Source organism: Canis lupus, chromosome 17 (genome assembly GCF_011100685.1).
Source record: "Canis lupus familiaris isolate Mischka breed German Shepherd chromosome 17, alternate assembly UU_Cfam_GSD_1.0, whole genome shotgun sequence".
Lineage (NCBI taxonomy): Eukaryota > Metazoa > Chordata > Mammalia > Carnivora > Canidae > Canis > Canis lupus.
In genome coordinates, this window is record NC_049238.1 from 7,537,509 (window position 1) to 7,558,794 (window position 21,286).

The following is a 21,286-nucleotide window of genomic DNA, read 5'->3' on the forward strand; positions in this document are numbered from 1 at the left end:
GGAGCCTGATGTAAGACTTGATCCCAGGACCCCAGGATCACAACCTGAGCCAAAGGCAGATAGATACTCAATCGCTGAGCTACCCAGAGGCCCAACCCCTGGGAGTTTCTTTTTTTCTGATAAATGTTTTTAAAAATAGCTACATATTACTTTTCTACAAAAGATTTTATTTATTTGAGAGAGAGAGAGAGGAGAGAAAGCACTCAAGTAGAGGAAGAGGGACAAACCAACTCCCTGCTGAGCATGAAGCCCAATGCAGGGCTCCATCCCACGACCCTGAGATCATGACCTGAGCCAAAACCAAGAGTCAGACACCCATTCGACTGAGTCGCCCAGGTGCCCAAATATATATTACTTTTATGTTACACACAAAACCTGCTTTTAAACTAATCTCCAAGAGTCTATAAAACACCAGGAAATATTAATTAACTGGGAAAAAGCAAGATATGAAACCACATAAACAATGTTTCAGATTAAAACAATGGAAAAAATACAGCAGAATGTTAGTATGTCTTTCGGAAGTGGAGGGTGCTCAAGTTTTCTCCTGCTTCTCTTTATTTGCCATTTTCTATAAAAAGCATGCTTCGATGATATAATAGGGGGGAAAGTACTTCAGTTTTAAAAATCAGATTTCTTGGGTCACCTGGATGACTTAGTTGAGTGTCTGCCTTTGGCTCAGGTTGTGATCCCGGGGTCCTGGGATCAAGTCCCCCATCAGGCCCCCCGCAGGAGCCTGCTTCTCCCTCTGCCTGTGTCCCTGCCTCTCTCTCTGTGTCTCTCATGAAGAAGTCAATAAAATCTTAAAAAAATAAATAAATCAGATTTCTTATTTTAGCAACCAGATTCTCATCACTTCTGTTTCAATAATGAACAGCAAAACTAATGGCACTGGACTGCTCTTTCCCAACCCACATTCTATATAATCCACTATCACAGGCTCAACAATACCAAGGTATATTTCTGAAATCATTTTCCTAGTTCATATTTATGATTTTATCACAAACTTTTCAATATGTCTCCATTTTGCTCAAAGTACATTCCTTCTAAGCCCTACATAAAGGCCCATTTCCACATAATGCCAAATACTCCCTATCCCCGGACAACGGGGATAGTAGCAAATAGTTTTGCTATTGTAAGAAAGTGTAACAGTCATAATCAGCAAAACCTCCATATATGTGCCTGGCACCAGATAAATGATTGAATAAATCCATCTGCTCCACAGAACCGCCTTAAGATATCACTCCTCTTCCATAGCTCAAGAAACGAAGAATCAGCCAGGGTAAATAACCCACTCAAGGCCTCAAAATTTGTAAGTGACAAAGCTAGTATTCAAACTCAGGTTCGACTAGTTAGAAAATTTCAGCCGTTTCCGCTCTGCAATACAGACTGAAGAAATGCCTTCTAGGGCCAGCTCTGCCCACCATCTTGTCATTTGACCTTGAACAAATAGTCTGACGCCTCAGCTATAAATTAAGGAGTCGGGCAAGATGACCTTAAGTTCCCTTCCTGCTCTACTGTTCTATGCTCCAAAAGCTTCCCCCATTTGTCTACAGCACATGGAAATTCCTTTAGTGAGGAAACAATTCAGCAACTACTTGTCCAGTTTATGTTCTGTCTTGTACATCCTTTGTATGCTAGCAAATTCCCCAGGGGGATAGTTTTCTTTGTGTCTGGCATTACCTCCCTAGAACCAAGAGAATACGTTGCCACTGGCATCATGAAGCAGGAATTTCTAACAAAATTACTTCTATCACTGTGTCTAATAGCTCTCTCCTTTGGTTTGTCACTTTCAGGACTGTACATGGACACACCAGTTGGCCAGAGAGATCTCATATCTGGGGAATCATCAAATATCTGATTAGTGGACACCAAAGGGCTTTCAGTACTGACTTTGAATTGAAACGGATCAACTGGAATCATCATTGTTTAGATTCAAACCCACATCTTAGACAAGAACATGCACAGTACTTCCAGCAACTCCTGCTTAAAAGCACAGGACACACAGGGAGAAAAACAAAGGCATTACTTCCACTCTTTAAAACATATAGGTCTGCTCTACTCAGATGAAAAGCCAACTTTTGCACAAATTTCAAAAAGGGTCCAACAAAAGCTAAATACCTATATTCTCATATTTTCCTTTTGTATTCTTCTAGGAAAGGGTTTATCCTCTTAACAGTATCACTAGTAAATCTTCTGGACAAGGTATTACTTTTATAAATCTGTCAGCACTCCCAAATACAGAGATTGCATCACTCTAAGATGTTCTGATCTAGCTGATTAGAATGTACTGTCAGAGCAAAGGAACTGATCCTTATCCCACCGTATGAAAATTATACTCTGGCACTTAAGAGGCATGTTCTCCACTTTTGTGATTCAGGAGTGGTAGCAGAAAAAGGCCCATGCAAAATTCGAATTTGACATAATAGCTAAAAATTAACACTGCCAACCAGCCACTGTGGAAGCTGACAATCACAAAGATTCTCCAAATCAGTCATCAGATTACTCTCACACATATTTATTGATTTTTCAATACACACTAATTGAATGCCTACAGTGTAACAGGCACTGCTTTAGGTGCTAGAAGTTTAATGGTAGAAAAGCCAAAATCCTGAATCCCTGTTTTATATTTTATTTTTATATTCTGTATATTATGATGAAGAAATACATAAACTTTTAAGTAGATTAATTAGCATAGGAAAAATACTGTGCTTTCATGGAAAACTATGCATAGTCTAGAGCAGGGGTCGGGAAATTTTTTCTTAAAGGGCCAGGTACATATTACAGGGTTTGTGAGCCATACGGTCTCTGTTACAAATACTCAACACTGCCAAGGACAATACAGACACAAATGGGTTTGCTGTGTTCCAATAAAACTATTTACAAAAACAAGTGCTGGTGTTTTAGTTTGCCAAACCCCTGATCTAGAGCACACCCTTCAAGATGATTGGATTCTGATTTCATGGAATTCATTTTACAACTCTAAATGTAGGGAACTGGTAGCAGTGCAAAATACTGTCTGTAGACACGCACATGAATTGTCTTGCACAAATAACCCTCCACACCTTTGAAAAAGCTGATTTATGTGTCCATTTGCACACACCCAATTCAACATAACTTTATGGCACGCAAATTTGTGCTTTTTTAGACTTCTCCTTTGATTTATGTGCCTGGTTCCCTCAGTTAATAAACAGGCTAAATAAAAATTTCAACATGTTCAGGGTGCCTGGTTAGCTCAGTCGGTTGAGCATCCAACTCTTGATTTTGACTCAGGTCATGATCTCAGGGTCCTGAGATCAAACCCTGTGTCAGGCTCCATGCTGGACATGAAGCCTGCTTGAGATTCTCTCTCTCCCTCTCAGCTCCTCCCACCCCCAGTCACACTCTCAATCTGTTTAAAATAAGTAATTTTAACACATTTATTTGATATCTATGTGAGAGTCACGATTTAACCTTTTTCTGCAATGATCTTTTACATTTTGAAGGTCTCACCTAGATACACAACCGACTCACCTGACAGCCAGGTAAACTCCGTTGCCTGAGACATTCATCTCACACAGGCTGTGTAGGCTCGAGTACAGCTTTCCCCTTGGCTCCCAGAGGTGAAGGAAGGGGGAGAGCAGAACTCTGCTGATTGTTCTTCTAATTTTTATTTTCCTCTCTACTAATTTCATGTGTTGATTTTGGTTCATTTAGGTTATTTCCCCTTGATGGCAGCAATGGCTGTGGATTTGGCTTTATACTCTATTTGGTCAACTCTATAAATGGATTAATGGGTTACAGAGATCTATTCTCCAACGTGGGAGAGAAAATGGAGACTCCAGATTTGGGATCTTTTTCTGCTTATAGGGCATTTTAAGTTAGAAAAGGAGTTATACTAAGCAAAGTGATAAGCCTCTGAAAGGTTTTAAGCAGTAGAGTGATATAATTCAATTTATATTTGTTTCATTTTTATTTTTATATTTTATATCACTCGTGCTGGTATATGGAAAATAGACTGCAAGACAGCTAACAGAAAAAGAAGAAAGAGCAGCTAAGAGGCCAGTCTGGCAATCAAGATGAGGGGCAGGAGCCAAAGCACGGGAACACGGCAGGATCTGAACCAAACTGGAAACAGAATCGATATTGATTTTCTGACAGACGGAGAAGGAGGCACGAAGTGGAAAGGGGAGGGGAATAAGGGTGGCTCCTGTGCCCCGGGCCTAGGTAACTACGTGCATGATGAGTCCTCTGCTGAAATGGGAACACCTGGCAGGTGTGGGGTAAGGGTAGAGAGCTGAGATCGAGAACTCCACTGTGGACCTATTCAATATAATGTGCCTATTCGATCTCCAAATGGAGAGCCCAAGAAGATTAGTGGATACATAACCGTAGCTCAGAGAAGGAAAGACCAGAGATGGAAATTTGGGAGTTATCAGCACACATGTATCATAGAAAGCCTAGGGACAGAAGAGCTCCTGAGGGGAAGAATAGAAAGAGAAGTGACAAGGACTAAACTGCTGGGTTCACGAAGGTCAAGGGGAGAAGGGTGAGACCCAAGCCCTGAGCCACACACAGAAGAACTAACCAATGAAGACTGAGAAGAGCCAACTGGATGATAAGAGGAAGACCACAAGAATATGGTGTTCTAGAAGTCAAGGCAGTGTTTCAAAGCGGTCTGATCGGCCATGTTATGTGCTATTTAGAGATAAATCTAAATGATCTGCATGTGAGATCCACATTAAGGAAGGAAGGGCACTTGATTGATTGTACCACTGACTCTCCAGGAAAAGCAACACTTTCTTCGTTGGCCAAAATTCTCTCTGCGGGTGTTTTGTTTCTAGAGATTATGGAACAAATCTGTCATTCACCATTTAGCCCCGAGGTATGTGCTGCGATCATAAGACAGAAAGAAGACCAAGTTTTTACCCCTAAGCTTTATGATTAAAACAGGGAGGATAACATCTATATAGAAAGGAAACCTAAAATATCTCACAAAATGGAGAATGCTAACAGGGCCTAATCCCCCTCCCTGCCCCCAGTGTACTCCTCTGTCACTGCACCTGGTCCTTTTCCCCACAGCACTTAGGTACACACTTATTTACCATCACCCTCCCCTAGATCATGAACTCACAGAGGCAGGGTAGGAAAATGGCTGCATTCACCAACACATTCCCGGGTCCAGGCACATGCTCAGTATATTCTTGCCAAATGAATACAAGTATCAGTCGGTCTCCTCCAATTGCTTTTATAATACAGGAAAAGACAAAACGGCCAACAGGCAAAAGAGCAAAGGGGTCACCCCCCCTAAGAATTTTAATTAGCACTTAGTTTTCAGATACTGTCAAATCTAACATAAAATAAGTTATTTACAATTTGCATGGGTGATAAAAAAAATATGTTGCCTTAAGAGGTGAAGGTATGGAGTAATTGTTAGAAAGTATTCTACGGCTATGCTCTTAAGTCTTCTGGAAAATTATGCCAAAGCCCCTCAGAGCAGTAATATTTTGAAATGCTGGACTTAAAAAATAGATGCCATACCTCAGAGTGGCTACACGGAGGTGAACAAATATCCAGAAATATCTCTGTACCAACACGACAGAGTGGCTGAGTTCAGAACTAGATGAACAAATTCAATCTGCCACATACAGAGCAAGAAAAATCACTTGTACTGAAATTTCTTTGTTTTGGTCACAAATTTCTCTTTGCCTGCCTATCGAACAAAAAATACTGAGGAGAAAATTATGGTACCCATTTTTTATCCTTTGCTGGAGCAACAACCCAATGCGCCCAAATGCAAGCATCCATACAGAGACTACAAAGTTTTCACTCCACTTCTTAAAACTGACTTCCAAAGGCTACAACTCAGTAATTTCAAAAGCGCGGACTCCCACCCCCCTCAACCAGAAAGTACTTACTGACAGTGTGTCTCCCTGAGAACCACAGCACGGACGTTTAACCCAAACCAGTGACTAAACCCCTACGAAGACAGGAGCACATGAACCCAGTGATGGTATCAGAAGCCCTTGGCTCTACCACAGACCTTTCCAGATTTGTGAGAACTCACTGAAGTGAAGAGACTTACACTCATTCTTTACTATGAGGCTTTTATTACATTGCACAACTAAAAAATGTTTGCATTTCCTTTGGCTTTACATGCGTTTATGAGGGTGTGTGTGTGTGTTTTATCATTAAATGAAGTATTCTTGAGCATGTATGCTTAATACCTAGTTACTTTTATTTGCAAAGACAAAGTTTTGTGGGTTTTATGCATTATGCTGGCTGAGTTCCAGTGCTATTTCCCAACAGAAACAGAAGTGCTAGTGCAAGTTAAATATAATCCTTTTTTATTTGAATATTGTTTTTATTTGTAATATTTGAAATCCTGGATTTATAATTTTGAAATCCTGCCCAATTCCAGATGCTTTGGATTCAAAAGTACTTTCCAAACTTAAAACATACTTTTAAATAGTGAATGTTAAAATAGTTAATACTTGATTTTTTACAAATAATAAAAACACTTCAATAAAAACAATGTATTTATTCTTTTTCCTTAAAAAATTGTTTTAAAATAAAATGCTTAACTGCCAATATTGATTGTTGGGTTTGATGATGTTGCATATAATTCTTCATAGTGGCTTATATTTACACGTTTTATTATTTTTTTAATTTTTTGTGTTTTTTTAGGGGGAGTTGGTCTGGCTTTTTTTTGAGGGGGTTGGAGGGGGAGAGAGAAAGGTAGAGAGAGAATTTCAAGCAGGCTCCATGCCCAGTGCAGAGCCCAATGTAGGGCTTGGATCTCCTGACCTTAGGATCATGAACTGAACCAAAATCAAGAGATAGACACTTAATTGATAGAGCCATTCAGGTGCCCCTACATGTTTTAAAAATATATCTTCAATTGCCTTTTATTCTTCTAAATTAAACAGCTTCCTAAACAAATAATGATGCTTTTTCCTTTTACATTTTTCCTCAAGGTTACACATCCATACATATTATTAAGCGTGCAAGCGATCAACTATCCAGTCATGAGGGGTTTCGGGAGCTCCTGACACACTGGGGGGCTTGGAACTTAGGGTCATCTCCAACAGAGAGCATTAACCACCCTGGCTGGGTTTAAGGTTGGGTGCTATAGGACATTTGGACTCCCTCTAAAAACTACTCAGTTGCCAAAGGTTTAAGTATAAAGAACTACCCTAAGATTAAATTACATTGCAGAAGAAAACCAAACCTAAAAAACTATTCCTGACTTTCGTCTCAGGAGCTGCAGTTGAGTTAGACCCTAGAATTTAAAATGCAAACAAACAAGCAAAATAACACCTCTTGGTCTCTGAGAGGAGTGGGGGAAAAGAGCATACCGAGAAAATAGAGAAAGGGCTTGAAAAAACCCACTTGGCCATAAAAGACTCGTCAGTTATGGGTTCTGTATGTGGCAAAGTGTGTACATCAGGAATTGCACTTAATCTATAAAGATTTCAAGTATTCAAGAAAAATGGTAAGAGACAGAGTTGCCAAATTTAAGCTAAAAGAACATTAAGCTGTCTTCCTTTTTAGTACAGGCCCAAAGTGGAGGATGGGGGCCTCATACCTGATTTATGTTCCAATACATCACAATGCAAATCTCCTAAATTTGGCATGAATCATATATTAAAAACATACTTCCCGGTTTTATAGGCCTCAAAGAAATCATTGTGTCAAATATCAGCTTGGTAAGTTTGATAAAATCTTTAGAAAAATGGCAGGCTTTCAGAGCCCTGGGCTCTCTCCTTGCTCTGAAGGACGCTTACAAAAGAAGAGGTTCCAAAGAAAGACAAGGGCACTCTAAAACATCATGCAGTGCAGGGTAAAAAGGCAGTCAGGAAGGAGCATTGAATACAAGTCCCAGCACAGTGCTTAGCTGGGAAAGAACGACATGCTCCCACTGTTACCACACGCAGTCACCTGGGAGCGGTCCCTGTGGGCTTTTTTGCACAGCCTCTGTTAATTCTAAGTCACAAAGCACAAACTAAAAAGGTCTAAGAAGACAAGCTACCATTTGTCAAGAAAGCAGTTACTCACCATCTGGCTGGCATTGACCCTTATCATTCATGCTCTTTAAAGTCCATATTACTTGGAACAAAAATATCCACCCCAACAAATAGACAGAAAGTGAGAACTAAGTCATGGGTCTCCTATAGTCCTAAGATTAGATAAATGTCATGAGCCAGGCAATGAACACTAATACAGATAGCAGGACGGGGAGGGAGAAGATGGGTGAAATAGGTGCAGAGGACCGAGAGTGCCCTGTGATGAGCACCGGCGAAGTACTTACAGAAGTGCTGGCCACTGTAAACCCACAATTATTGTCACACTGTATGCTAACTACACTGGAATTATAATGAAAGAAAAAACAACAGACAACTAAAAATGTTTTAGGTGATTTTAATGCCTTGGAATTAATATTTCTGAAGTTAATCTGAAGAGCCCAGGATACAAACTTTTATATAAAATATAACTTCACACCAATGACATCATAACTGAAAAATACCACATCCCAAAAGAGTGTTTTTAAGAGTATCAAGGGATAATGGGTGGTTTTTATTTCCTCATACCTTGTACAACACTTGGAATAATTAGAAACATGCATACATTGTCTAATCAAAAAAACTGTGTGCTTGTTCCTTTTAAAGATCATTTTATAAAATGCAGACAAGGATACCAATGGGAGATTGATTTTTACTATCCCCGCCCTCTTTTTCCTCTTCCACCCATTCCCCCTGAGCAGAAACAGAGCTGCTGTCTCTGCTCTCTCCCTCTCTCTTACTCCCGAAGTCCCATCAGTAGCCAAGTCTATCTTTCAATCCTATCCCCACTGCTGTCAGCAGAGCACAAACGGGTGAGGTGGCTTTAGTGCACAAGCACTCAGGACAGCCCTTCCTGCCTCCCCACCAAGCAGCTCTGGGGCTGAGGCCTGTGGTTCCTTATCCACTTAGGGAGCCTCTTGATGCAGCCCTTCATGCTCCATCTTAGACCTCCACCCCCATCCACTGGTTGATTCTCCTAAGTTTGACCTAGGAAAGCACCACCCAGGACATTAACACCTTATGCGCAAGTGGTAAGACCAAAACATAATAAGCACTCCGCAGAGGAAAATGAAGAGACTTCTCTCAAGATGAGCAGTAATGTGTAGGAGGTAAGCTGATTTATTCTGTTTCTCTTGAAGACTGTCATACTGGACCGGGGCAAGGCATTTCTCATGATCTGTACAAGCCTTCATCATTAAACACCTTTGGGACATGCCATCTGGCAATGCAAGGATAACAAACCTCTGAAATTACTGCCTGCTGGTTCGATCTTGCTTCAAATTATTCCAGAACTCAAAAGGCTACAACCATTAAAAATGGAAGCCCAGCAGAGGTAGCACTGGTACCATCATCTCCTGTATGTGGCTTTGGCGTATTCATATTAGATCCTGTCTAAGCCATTCTCCTTGGAAAGCCAAAATAATCCTTCCCAAGTGCAAATCTGATTATATCACTCCCCTGCCTGAAGCCTATCCAGGCCTCCCTGCCCGCAAGCCACCCTGATTTATAAGACCTCCACCATCTGGCTCTTGACCCCCATCCTTCTCTGTGCCCCAGCCATGTTGGCTACTTTCTCCCTGACATCTGCACACTGCTCCCTCTACTTCTAAGATCTCTCTCCCACTCTGAACCCCACCCTCTCCATCTGATATATATAACCACCCTCCAGTCTCTCCTTGGAAGTCCATCTCCATGGGCAGGTTTCTGAGTACCCTCTGCACCAGCCACCAGGTCCCAGCTCCACACTGGGTGGCGCATCTGCTCTCCCAAGTGCTCCAGAGCACCCTCCTTACTCCCATGACAGCATTCTTCACACTGGACTCGAACTGCTCCTTTCTTCGTTCCCTGTCAGCCAACTCTGTGAGGAAAGGGGCAATGCTCTATACACCATTACTCTTCTGGCATCTAGCATCCAGCCTGACACACCATTGATGCAATTAATAAATGTATTCACCAAACAAACAAACATGAGGAAAGACAGAAAAATGGATAGGAATACAGAAGCAGTATTGGAGAGGCTGGGGAAAATGGAACAAATAACAACTCAGAAAAGCATCAAAGTTTGCTGCTTGAATGGCCTTCGTTTCACTAGCAACCAAAAGAATTATCTCAAAGTACTTTTAACAACTCAGGAGTTTCCTGAAACCACAGAAAGTTGACATCAACCAGAATACTTCTTTTGGGAAATATACACACCATTAAGCTATTTTAAAAGGACAATTGTAAATATGAAGAACTTTCCCAACTGGAGGCTGACAGTAGTTACGGAGTTGACCTTCCTAAAGTCCTGCTCTGCAACACTTCTCACCCTCTTCTCCCCAAATCTCAGAAAAGGAGCTGGTTGCCAGCCATAAAGTAATCTAGTGCCAATGCTGCACTACGTGGTTTTCTATTCAGGAGATCTTATTCCCCTATGTCTCTTTCTTATTGTAATCTAATGGTAAAGGTAGGGAAGCTTCTGTCACATGCAAGAGAATTTCTTAAAGAAGAATAAAAGGCCGAGACTGTGACTGTATGCCATCACTGACCAGATCCGTCTGACCGTTTCCTTAGGCGGAACTTATTTATAAGAGAAACAATGAAATGACTAAAGAGCACCAGGCTGTTGGTTTAGAATCAGACCTCCTGATCACTAACAGCTTAAAGCTTAAGATTCTGCAATACTTCGGAAACAAAAACCAAATGTCAATGTGAAAAACAAACACTTCCTAATCCCTATTTTAATGTGAGAGTAAGCAGTTTCCCATAAAAGAATAGTTAAGCATTATTTTACTGGCTCCAGGAAGCAAAGTGAAACTACAAGTGAGTTCGCTATGTTTAATTTATGCAACCGCATGCAGACCCAAACGCCTTCAATACAACCAGTTTAAAAATAAACTGTCTTTGCTTGTCCTACATTTACCGTAACTACTATTCAAATTACTTACCGGAATGTAATAGATGCCCATCTTGGGGGTTTCATTGGCAGTAAGAAGCATTCCTAAAAATAAACACAATGAAAAAGGTAAACACACGGGTAAGAGAAAGGTGCCTTTTTCTATTTGTTTTACACTTTGAAATGCTCCAGGTGCTCAGAAGACACATGCCGCAGAAGAGCAGGGCCTAGAGGCCAGGCACCCCAGGAATCAGGTCACAGGCTTCAGTCTCTGATCCTCCTAGATGGGGAGCCTTCAGTATCATGAAGACCAGCTTCCCTACCTGCAAAATGCTCAAGCTGAACTAGCCAAGTAAGTAAGCAGTTTCTACCATTAGGTGCTCAGGTCTACATAAAGTTTGCCATTGTTCTTAAGGGGGAGAGAGTTTGATGCTTTAGACACGTAGATACATAAAATATACTTCTGGTGCACTAGTTAAAATAATAATGATGATGACAACAATGAAGAAGAAAGGCTTCTGTTATCAGGAATCAAAGAACCAAGGCAAAGCATCTTCCACAGAATGTCACAGCAACGTAGTTCCTCAGGTTTGCATTAAATTTCACTCCTGAACTGAAAACAAAACCACTGACTTAAGGGGAATGCTCTGTGTGGCCATACCAGGAAAGATCTAAAGAGCATCTAACAGCCCTTACTCTACCCCAGTTCATTCACTCCCAAGGGAATTTGATGAGACTCAACTAACAGATCCGCATTTTGAGAAAGCAGAACTGAAGTATGGGAAAAGTTCCCAGCATTTGGTGCAGGCATCCCCCCAAGCCCCAGGAGCAGCAGCACCCAGTGACCCCCATGATTCTGCAGCACAGTACCAGTGTGTCCATGTCCCGGTTTTGGTCTCTGCTCTCTGCCACATTTGCAACCTACTCCTCCCCACAAGCCTCCAAAGCAGTGCCAGTCCTCATAGCCCCTGTTCCAGAATGACAAAGAGCCTTCACAGATATTAACTTGGTGAACATGCAACAAGTCTCTGAAATAAGAAATAATAGCATCCATTTTTACAGATAGGGGGAAAAAAAAAAGCTCAAAGGGACCAAGTGCCCTGCCACAAGCTAGAGAATTTTAGAGCCAAACCTTTCCCTATACCTTTTAGACACGATAAAAAGAAGTCGTTCTGGGGACTGAGGAGACAGATTACAACCAAAATGAAAGTTCTTGCGAAAGAGATTCCCTAAGTCTGGCTTCAATGGCTCGACTGTGAACACGGATCATTCAAAAAACTGCATTCCACAAGGAAACACAATCACATCTACCCAATAAACCAGTGAGAAGGCTCTAATCTAACTGCACAAAAGAACTCAGACTAGAAAAAGCAGATTGTTTTCCACAATGGAATAGGATCTCACTTGGCCATATATGGACAATGATACAAGCTGACCTACTACCAAACTAAAGTGGGGAAGGTCAGGACTGAAACCAATTATGAATGAAAAAAACCAGGCAACCTGGCAAAGCCCAAGAACAAGAAGCCAAAAGAAGTACATAAAATCAGCAAAAGAAATTCAGTAGAAATTAAGATGATCACACTCAAGAGAGGAGAAGAGTGTAAGGCCCTGTGCCAGGAACTTGACTTCCAGATAACACGGCCTCAGAAAGTTAGATGGTTTGCTCAAGGTCACCACACGGCTAGGAAGGAGAGAAGCGGATGTTCTATCAACTCCAAAGCCCATGGAACAGGACTCTCAAACCACAACCACAGCTAAGATAAAATGAAAGACTTCTTACATGGTCAAATACTAAAAATTTCAGAAGTTCAAATATAAATGCCATACAGCAAAGGGAAAAAAAACTAGTATGTCAACTGGAAAGCAAAAGACAACTATACATACAGTGTGAGGACAACAACTGAAAACCTATGAACACAAGATAAATACAAGAATTTCTTTCATGGAAACTGTAACAGTACTCGGGAGGAGAGGGTGGAATAATGAATGGTTTTTCCTCCCCCATGTCCTTTGTAGTGATGCTTATTAGTGTCAACAATGACAATATTAACTATAAAAGAGAGGGAGAAGCTCAGGAGCGCCTAGAGTCTAAGAGCCCGCCTTGGGGCGCCTGGGTGACTCAGTGGTTAAGCGTCTGCCTTCCCCTCAGGGTGTAATCCTGGGGTCCTGGGATCAGGTTCCACATCAGGTTCCCTGTAGGGAGCCTGCTTCTCCCTCTGTTTATGTCTCTGCCTCTTTCCCTCTCATGAATAAATAAAATCTTTTTTTTTTTTAAGATTTTATTTATTTATTCATGAGAGACAGAAAGAGACAGAGAGAGAGAGAGAGGCAGAAACACAGACAGAGGGAGAAGCAGGCTCCATGCAGGGAACCTGACGTGGGACTCGATCCTAGGTCTCCAGGATCAGACCCTGGGCCAAAGGCAGCACTAAACCCCTGAGCCACCTGGGCTGCCCCAAATAAATAAAATCTTAAAAAAAAAACAAAAAAAAACAAACAAAAAAAACACCTCAAGTCTGGTATCTGCTATACCATGTGCTATCCCGTGTGCTGTGCAGCTTCACGGTGCAGTCACAAAAACCTGGATGGAACAGCAGGGCCCTCCCAGGAAGCAAGCACACATCAATTCTCACCTGCATGTGCTTCAGGGGCTCAAGGATTCACTGAAGCACAATGTTCAAAATCTGAAACCATGCTCTCTGCCAATTCTACTTGGCCAGCTCCCAGGGCCAATCTGCAAAGTGGGCCCAGGCCCAGGGAAAGTGGAGGAATGGAAGGGAAGAATCTAGAAACCAGTGGAGCCATGCCACATTGCCTTTTCCTTGTAATTCATTTTTATTACATTTTACGAAAGTAGCAGCCTGCCATGAATTGAAAATTTAAAAACAAAGGAAAAGCAAAATCTCAGTCCTTCAGACACGTTTGTGCTAGGCGGCCAGCAGCAGTCATTGCCATGAACAACACAGAGTGTACAGTCTGAGTATAGAACTGTGCCAGAGAGGAGAGGCCAGGACACCTCTTTCCATGTACTCAACTCCTGCTGTGAGCGTGGGGTTTTCCCAAAGAGGGCACCGAGAGTATTTACAGGTGTCCTGAGCCACTCTTTTCGATGCTGGGAGAAGGCAAGGTTTCCTCCCATCTACCAGGGCAGGCAGTCTCCAGGAGCCTGGAAGGCAGCTGGGGAGACCCACACAGTGTACTTTATAGGACTACTCAGCCTCACCTCAAGCTTTCTGGGTGGAAAGCCCATCTTCTCTCTCCCAGTGACCTGAACCCAGCCATCCTGACTCCCAGCTGCGGCGGGGCTCAGCCACACGTGCTGCGCACCACCCCTTCCGGGCCAACCTGCATGCAGCTGCCAGACACAGAGACGCTGGAGCCGGGCTGAATGAGCAACACGAGAAGGACCAGAAAGGAGCCAGGAAGGCGGGAACATTTCTCAATATTCTGAGCCATCTCTATATTAGAAAAACATGACAAAACAATAATTGTGATTCGGCTTTAATTACTTCAAAATGAGTAAGCAAGAAGATAAAGAAAGAAGAACGTTTTAGCTTTTCTAAAATATGATTAAGCTTGTGATGATTAAGCACGAAGTAGCAAGAGTGGTATTAAAGGGAAAGGAGCAGAGCGAGGGAAAGCAGCGAGACGCGTGAAATCAAGCCTGCTCACATCCAAACCCCAAGGCGGCATCTGAGGTACTTGTCCTAATGTGCTTGCCGGCTCAGGAAATACATTACTTGGCTATTTTTTGGTGTTTGATTCACTTCTTATAAGATATCTGTCAGTCACCTTGTTCTTCTATCCAAAACATTACTCTTAACATTTTTACCTCTCAGAAAAGTGTACTTTGCAATGAAGAGACCTGGTGGTCACCTTAACCTGGGTCACACTGCCCCTCACTGGCCCTAGAGGGCTATGGGATGGGGTCTGACATGGAGAAACCACCATTTCTCTTGTCCAGAATACTTAACCTAAAGTCCACCACAGTTAGGCCAAACTTCTATTTGGGAAAAAATAATACAGGCTGGAGGCACAAGGTAAACGACATTATGAAAACCAACCGAGACCCAGGGTGAGGGGCATTCTCTGAGACTACTGACTGATCCTGGAAAAGTCAACATCATGGAGAAGGCAAAAACAAACAAACCAACAAACAAACAAAAAAACCCATGGGGGATGTGTGTGTGTGGGCGGGGGGGGGGGGGGGAAGGACACGCTATTATGGTTGAAAGAAACTAAACATGGCCACACATCGATGTAACACACAACTGACTACAGCCTGGTTCCAAACAATGGGCTACGAAAGGCATCTGGGAGACAATGGGGAATGTGAGAATGGACAGGATGTAATGCTGGGGAACCAGAATCATCAGATGGGATCGGACTCCTAGAGGAACATCCCTACTCCAACAAGATTAATGCTGCTCGTCCTTGCCCGACTTCAACACCTTGCATCTTGGCAGCATCCTACCCTGGGAAAGATCCCCGTGTCTGGCCGGTACTGCAAGACAGAAATATAATGCAAGCCACACACGTGATTTCACGTTTTCTGGTAGATACATTTAAACAAAAAATTTTTTTAAAACAGGGAAAATGATTTTAATATGTCCAAAATCTTTTCACATGAAAAATTAAAGAGAGCGTGCCCACATGTGTGTGTGCGCGTGTGCATGCAAGCAGGGGGAGGGGCAGAGGGCGAGGGAGAGAGAATTCTCAGCAAGCTCCACACCCAGCATCAAGCTGGATACAGGGCTCGATTTCATGACCCTGAGATCATGATGTGAGCCGAAATCAAGAGTCAGAGGCTTAACCAACTGAGTGCCCAGGCTCCTCTATTTCACATTATTTTTTATCTGTATAACGTCTTTGAAACCTGTTATTTTACACATAAAGCACACCTCTGTTCAATGAGTCGCCCTGCCAGTGTTCAAGGATCGTAAGTGGCCATGCAGCCTCCTGCTCCCAACACCAGCTGCCCCCTTCAAACTCTCCCCTCAATCTGGCGAAACCTGCTCACCACCCTTGTTCCAACGTCACTTTCACCTGGTCTTACTCATCTTCCTGTCTAAGACCCCCTCTCAGACTGTCTACTCTCTCTAACTCGGACTCCACCATCCTCACTGCAGTTTATTCCTCAACCCATCAGAATCTGACTTCACCCCGACTTCTGCTATGAAATCATAAATATATAGTTGATTACAAAACTGAAGCTTCTCAGCTCTCCAGGGAGAGCAGCATGGAACTAGAAAGGGCAAGGGCTCCAGAATCAGGAAAGATTGGCTCTAGCTGAGGCCCTGCCACACACCAGCGGGGTGACCAATTCTGGCCCGATTACCCAACCATCCTCCCCTCCTAAGATGCAAAACAAACAGGAAAAAAGTAACAACTGTGTGCAACACCAACGACACAGGGTTCTGAACAAATGAATGATGCATGGGTATTGCCGAGCACAGTAGCACAGGAGTGCTGAGAACTCGCTTTTCCTCCTACCTCAACTTTGACCATCCTCAGACCTGCCCAGCAGTGCTCACCCGATCGTCCATGCCTTACCCAATCACCTACTTCAAATTCGGTCCCTTCTCTGGCCTCTATCTGTTCCTGTGAAGTTTCTCAGCTGGGTCTTCCTTCTCCCCACAGCCTCTCTAAATGGACTCAGGTCCTGACCTCTACACTTTCCTACAGTGATCTCACATACTCTAACTTCTTCTGAAATCACCTCTACTTACATGTCTCCAAACTTCGTAACCACAGACCTGCTTCTCTTGAGACCACACTTTCTATAGGCCACTAGACCTGGCTCCCACCACAAGGCTATGGGTACAGCCAGGGCCTCCGGAGTATTTGGCAAACACATTACAAACACATGCTTCTGGGCCCTCCTCGGGACACTCCAGTCAGTCCATCGGGGACTGGGCCCAGAGATGTGTAGTTTTTAAAAAGGCTCCCAATATGATACTGACAAGCAGCAGGTGTGAGACCCTCTGCCAGACACTGTCACTAACCTACCGCCTCTTGATATTTGAATGTTTAAAAAAGAAAACAATCTGTCTAAACTGGCTTGGTCTCTTGTGTTCTCCTTAGCTCAGAATATCCCCTCCTACTCTTTTTAGTTCCACACCAATCTATCCTTTACACGATGGACAGAACCATCTTCTGAAACCATGGTCTGAACAGGTCCTGACTACAGACTGAGCCCAAACCATTCAGCACATCACTCCTGGACCTCTGCCACCTTCATTCCTGGGAGAGCCACCAGGGCTCCCGCATAAAGGCTCCACCCCTTTCCCAACTAAGCCCCACGAATGATACCCTATAGTACCTGCTGTACCCTCTCCTTCTTGCCCTTCCTACACTGCTCCCTCACGTGGAACGTCCCATCTCCCCACCCCACCTACCAAATATATGCAAACCAACATCTCCTCTGCAATCTCCCCAGTTGCTATGGCTGAAACCCCTCACTCTAACATGCTATCAAAATGCTGTTTGTACATCACAGAATTTTTCCTACTTTGCTTTGTATCCCTCCATCAAAATGATCTGTGAACACCTGTCCTTAGAATACAACACTGCTTGAGAGTGGGGACTGTTCTTTACTTTTGTAACCCAAAATTCTTCAATGATTTGTCTTGAAGGTATCATAAGTCTTGAAATCCATGATGCGTGCTGAACAGCATACAACACAGAAGACATCAAAACCCACAACTGCGGAAGCCCTGTGGATTATCAGGCAATCCCAGCCTTCTCCAAATCCCTGACCTCAATTTCCACACACCATTACTAATCACATAAAAGAGTGAAGAGCACACTAAAATAGCATCTCACCTGCCACCTGCCTATATATTGTTAGTTTCTACTAATAGCTAGGCCAGCTAAGGACTGAGTCACCAAGTGCCATTCTCTGAATCATTCACACCACTTCCTGCTCTTGATTCTTCCAGTAAATATAATATCCAAGAATTGTCCTAACCAAGCCAAACCCTGTCTGAAGAAATGAAATCAATTTAAAACCCTATAACATACAGCCTAGATTTATCCCACTGAATGGCTACTGCATACCTGAGTTGGGGTAGAGGCAGACATCATTAATGTCATGTTCTGGCTCCAAGGAAGTAAATATTTTTCCCTAGAAGAATAAGCAAAAAGGAATTATTAAAACAGTTAAAGGAAGACAACTTTTCAACTTTTTTTTTTAATTATTTTTTTTTCTTTATTTATGATAGTCACACAGAGAGAGAGAGAGAGAGGCAGAGACACAGGCAGAGAGAGAAGCAGGCTCCATACACCGGGAGCCCGATGTGGGATTCGATCTCGGGTCTCCAGGATCGCGCCCTGGGCCAAAGGCAGGCGCCAAACCACTGCGCCACCCAGGGATCCCGGAAGACAACTTTTAGCAATGTTGAGTAAAAAAATAAACCAGAGATCTAACCTAACCACAAACTACTATGTAAAGAAATAACATTACCTAGTTGAAAGCACAGAATTTAAGTCTCAAAAATAGTAGGGCATTCATTTTATCAACTTATGAAATGCGTTCACTTTAGAGATGGAGAAGTTGAGGCCTGGGGGGAAGGTGATTTATCCAAGGAAATACAGTTTCACAGATAAGGTCCATACACCAGCAGCGGTTACATAAAGTTTAAGCTATGGTTGTGCATCAACTTAGAGATATACTTCTCATCTGGAAGACAGGCCTCAGTTAAGCTTGTACTCAGAGAAAGCAAAGAATGGGAGATGGTCAGCAGGGTCAGAGGAGAGCATATCTGCAACACCTGGATCACAAAGCTCTGAGGAGGATCGAGTAAGACATGGGCAGAAAATAACCTACAAAATGTGATCCTATAAACATGTAATGTGTTAGTTATGCAGGAAAGGCTAACAGACTTTTATATTCAATATGGGGGCAGAGGGAGAAAGGTGTTATATTTTAAAAAATTAAGAGGAGGACAGTAAAAGAAACAAGAGGCAAAAGATAAGAAGATGGGAAAGGGAAAAAGGTGATGAGAAAGGTAAATAAGGAAAACGAGTGAAGCAAAACCAAGCAATCTGGGTGTTGGTCAAGAGGGCGTATTTAGTCATAACAACACCAAAAGAAAATGCATTGCAGCAACCGCGGTGGAATAATTTCAAGAACTGATGTTGAAAATGTCTGCTAGCTCTTGCATTTATTAATGTATCATCAGAGGCTCCCATGAGAAGGAGTGGGGGTTTAGTTATAGCATGGGGAAGATACCCACTGCACACGCAGTGAGAAGCTGCAGCCAAATTCTAATTCAAGACATGATGACAAAGGCCAATACTCCGGGAGTTAACCAAAAGAAAATTAAAAACAAAAGTTATGGTCCCAGGAGCTGGGGACGTAGCTGAAGTACGATGGGATGGCAGTAGCACTTCTGTCCTGGACATGTGCAACTCTGGCAACTACTGCTGAGGCTGCTGGACTTTCCACCCCCTTCACCTCAAAAATGAATTAAAAAAAAAAAAAAAAGTAACACTTTTTACTAAAGACACTGAAGTTTGTAATTAATTAAATACAAAAAATTCTTTTTTTTTTAAAGATTTTATTTATTCATAAGAGACACACACACACAGAGAGAGAGAGAGAGAGAGAGACAGAGAGACAGAGACACAGGCAGAGGGAGAAGCAGGCTCCATGCAGGGAGCCCAATGTCGGACTCAATTCCGGGACTCCAAGATAACGCCCTGGGCCAAAGGCAGGCGCTAAACCGCTGAGCCACCCAGGGACCCCCAAATACAAAGAACTCTTAAAAGCCATTGCTATATTGAGATGTCTGAGTGGCTTAGTCGGTTGAGCATCCAACTCTTGATTTTGCTTTCGGTCACGATCTCAGGGTCCTGGGATTGAGCCCTGTGTTGGCTCTGCACTCAGCGGGGAGTCTGCTTGAGCTTCTCTCTCCCTCTGCCCCTCACCCCACTTGTGCTCTTTCTCCCTCTAAACAAATAAAATCTTTAAAAAAAAAATTGCTATACTGAATTTTTTCCCATTTTATTAACAAACCAATCTTCCTCTACTTTCAAAAAAAATTTTAAAGATTTTATTTATTTACTCATGAGAGACACAGAGAGAGGCAGAGACATAGGTAGAGGGAGAAGCAGGCTCCCCGCAGGGAGCCTGACATGGGACCTGATCCCCAGACCCTGGATCAGGCCCTGAGGCGAAGGCAGACACCCAACTTCTGAGCCACCCAGGTGTCCCAACTCTCAAAATATTTAAAGTTTTAAAACAAAAAATGAAAAGCATAAGGCAGGTGAAAACCAGAAATGTAGGCTTGTTACTTTTACATTTTAAATGACACTTGGAAGTGAGAAGAAAGAACATCAAATACTCTTTTTTTTTTTTTTAAAGAAGGAGAGAACACACAAGCAGGGAGAGGCAGAAGGAGAGAGACAATCTCAAGCAGACTCCCCACCAAGCACAGTGCCCACTGCAGGGCTCAATCTTACAACTCTTGAGATTGTGTCTTGAGCCGAAATCAAGAATCAGAGCTGTTAACTGAGCCACTCAGGTGTCCCCACATCAAATATTCTTAATAATGTTTTTAAGAAAAACACTTTAAGAAATTATTGAAAAGGGGTCATTTCCAGAAGGCAATTATTTGAGATAGGTTTTAAAAGGTATGAAATTGAGATACATAATAACGTTGACATGGAAAGATAATTAGTAGCTCATAAAAACTTTCCCAAGCTGTGAAAGAGCCTCAGGATCTAGGAGGTTCTCATGGAGCGATGTTTTTAAAAAGGGATTTACTCTCTACCTAACTGAACATGCAGAAAGGCATGCCAGTTCTAGCAAACCAGGACAACTTCTCAGCAGTAAGAAAGCAGTCTTCACTACTTTATTTATGTATGAATATTATCTCTGCTAAAGTAACTGACTCCCAACTAAACTCTCAGATGGGTACTTAGCATCTCTTTCTCAAAAGCCCACATAACTCAAAAAGACAACAGAAAGAAAAGAAATATTAGGAAAATAATCTAGTAAGTACATACTGAGTTCTTATTCCACATTTTGATGATGCGCGAGTCTGCAGACAAAATCAAATCTAATGAATCCTGGAAATGAACTGACTTAATGGGCAGCCCATACTGGTGATCCTTAACCAACAGTGGCTTATCCGATCGAAGGTCATATAATAAAACCTAAGAGAAAGAAAACAAATGATTTGTTTAAACAAATTGTATGTTAAAAACAACTTTGAAAACTTAGGATAATGGATGCCATTTGTTTTACTGCCTTTTTACGAGTATAATGAACACCTTACTCAGGGCACAATGATTCTAAAATCTGACAACAAAAACATTCTAGAAAAATCTATTAAATCACCCTTAGAGTAACACAGTTTTATGA

The 21,286-nt window shown here is 42.4% G+C and overlaps 1 protein-coding gene and 1 long non-coding RNA gene across 11 annotated transcripts in view; one reads left to right on the forward strand and one right to left on the reverse strand.

The window, feature by feature from the left end:
- LOC102154232 overlaps positions 1 to 2,872 on the forward strand; it is a 33,343-nt gene extending 30,471 nt beyond the window's left edge. For 9 of the 10 annotated variants that reach the window (XR_005372081.1, XR_005372072.1, XR_005372078.1 and 6 more), the window contains 2 exons: positions 1,223 to 1,309; positions 1,794 to 2,872. This is a non-coding gene — a long non-coding RNA (uncharacterized LOC102154232). The remainder of the gene's footprint in view (positions 1 to 1,222; positions 1,310 to 1,793) is intronic. The other variant, XR_005372077.1, reaches the window with a different exon arrangement.
- Positions 1 to 21,286, reverse strand: part of NOL10 (nucleolar protein 10) — an 83,477-nt gene that overhangs the window by 42,351 nt on the left and 19,840 nt on the right. Inside the window, exons 11-13 of the mRNA XM_038560769.1 lie at positions 20,929 to 21,078; positions 17,977 to 18,043; positions 10,967 to 11,019 (exon numbers count right to left, since the gene is read on the reverse strand). Coding sequence (XP_038416697.1) covers positions 10,967 to 11,019; positions 17,977 to 18,043; positions 20,929 to 21,078 — 270 coding nt within the window. The remainder of the gene's footprint in view (positions 1 to 10,966; positions 11,020 to 17,976; positions 18,044 to 20,928; positions 21,079 to 21,286) is intronic.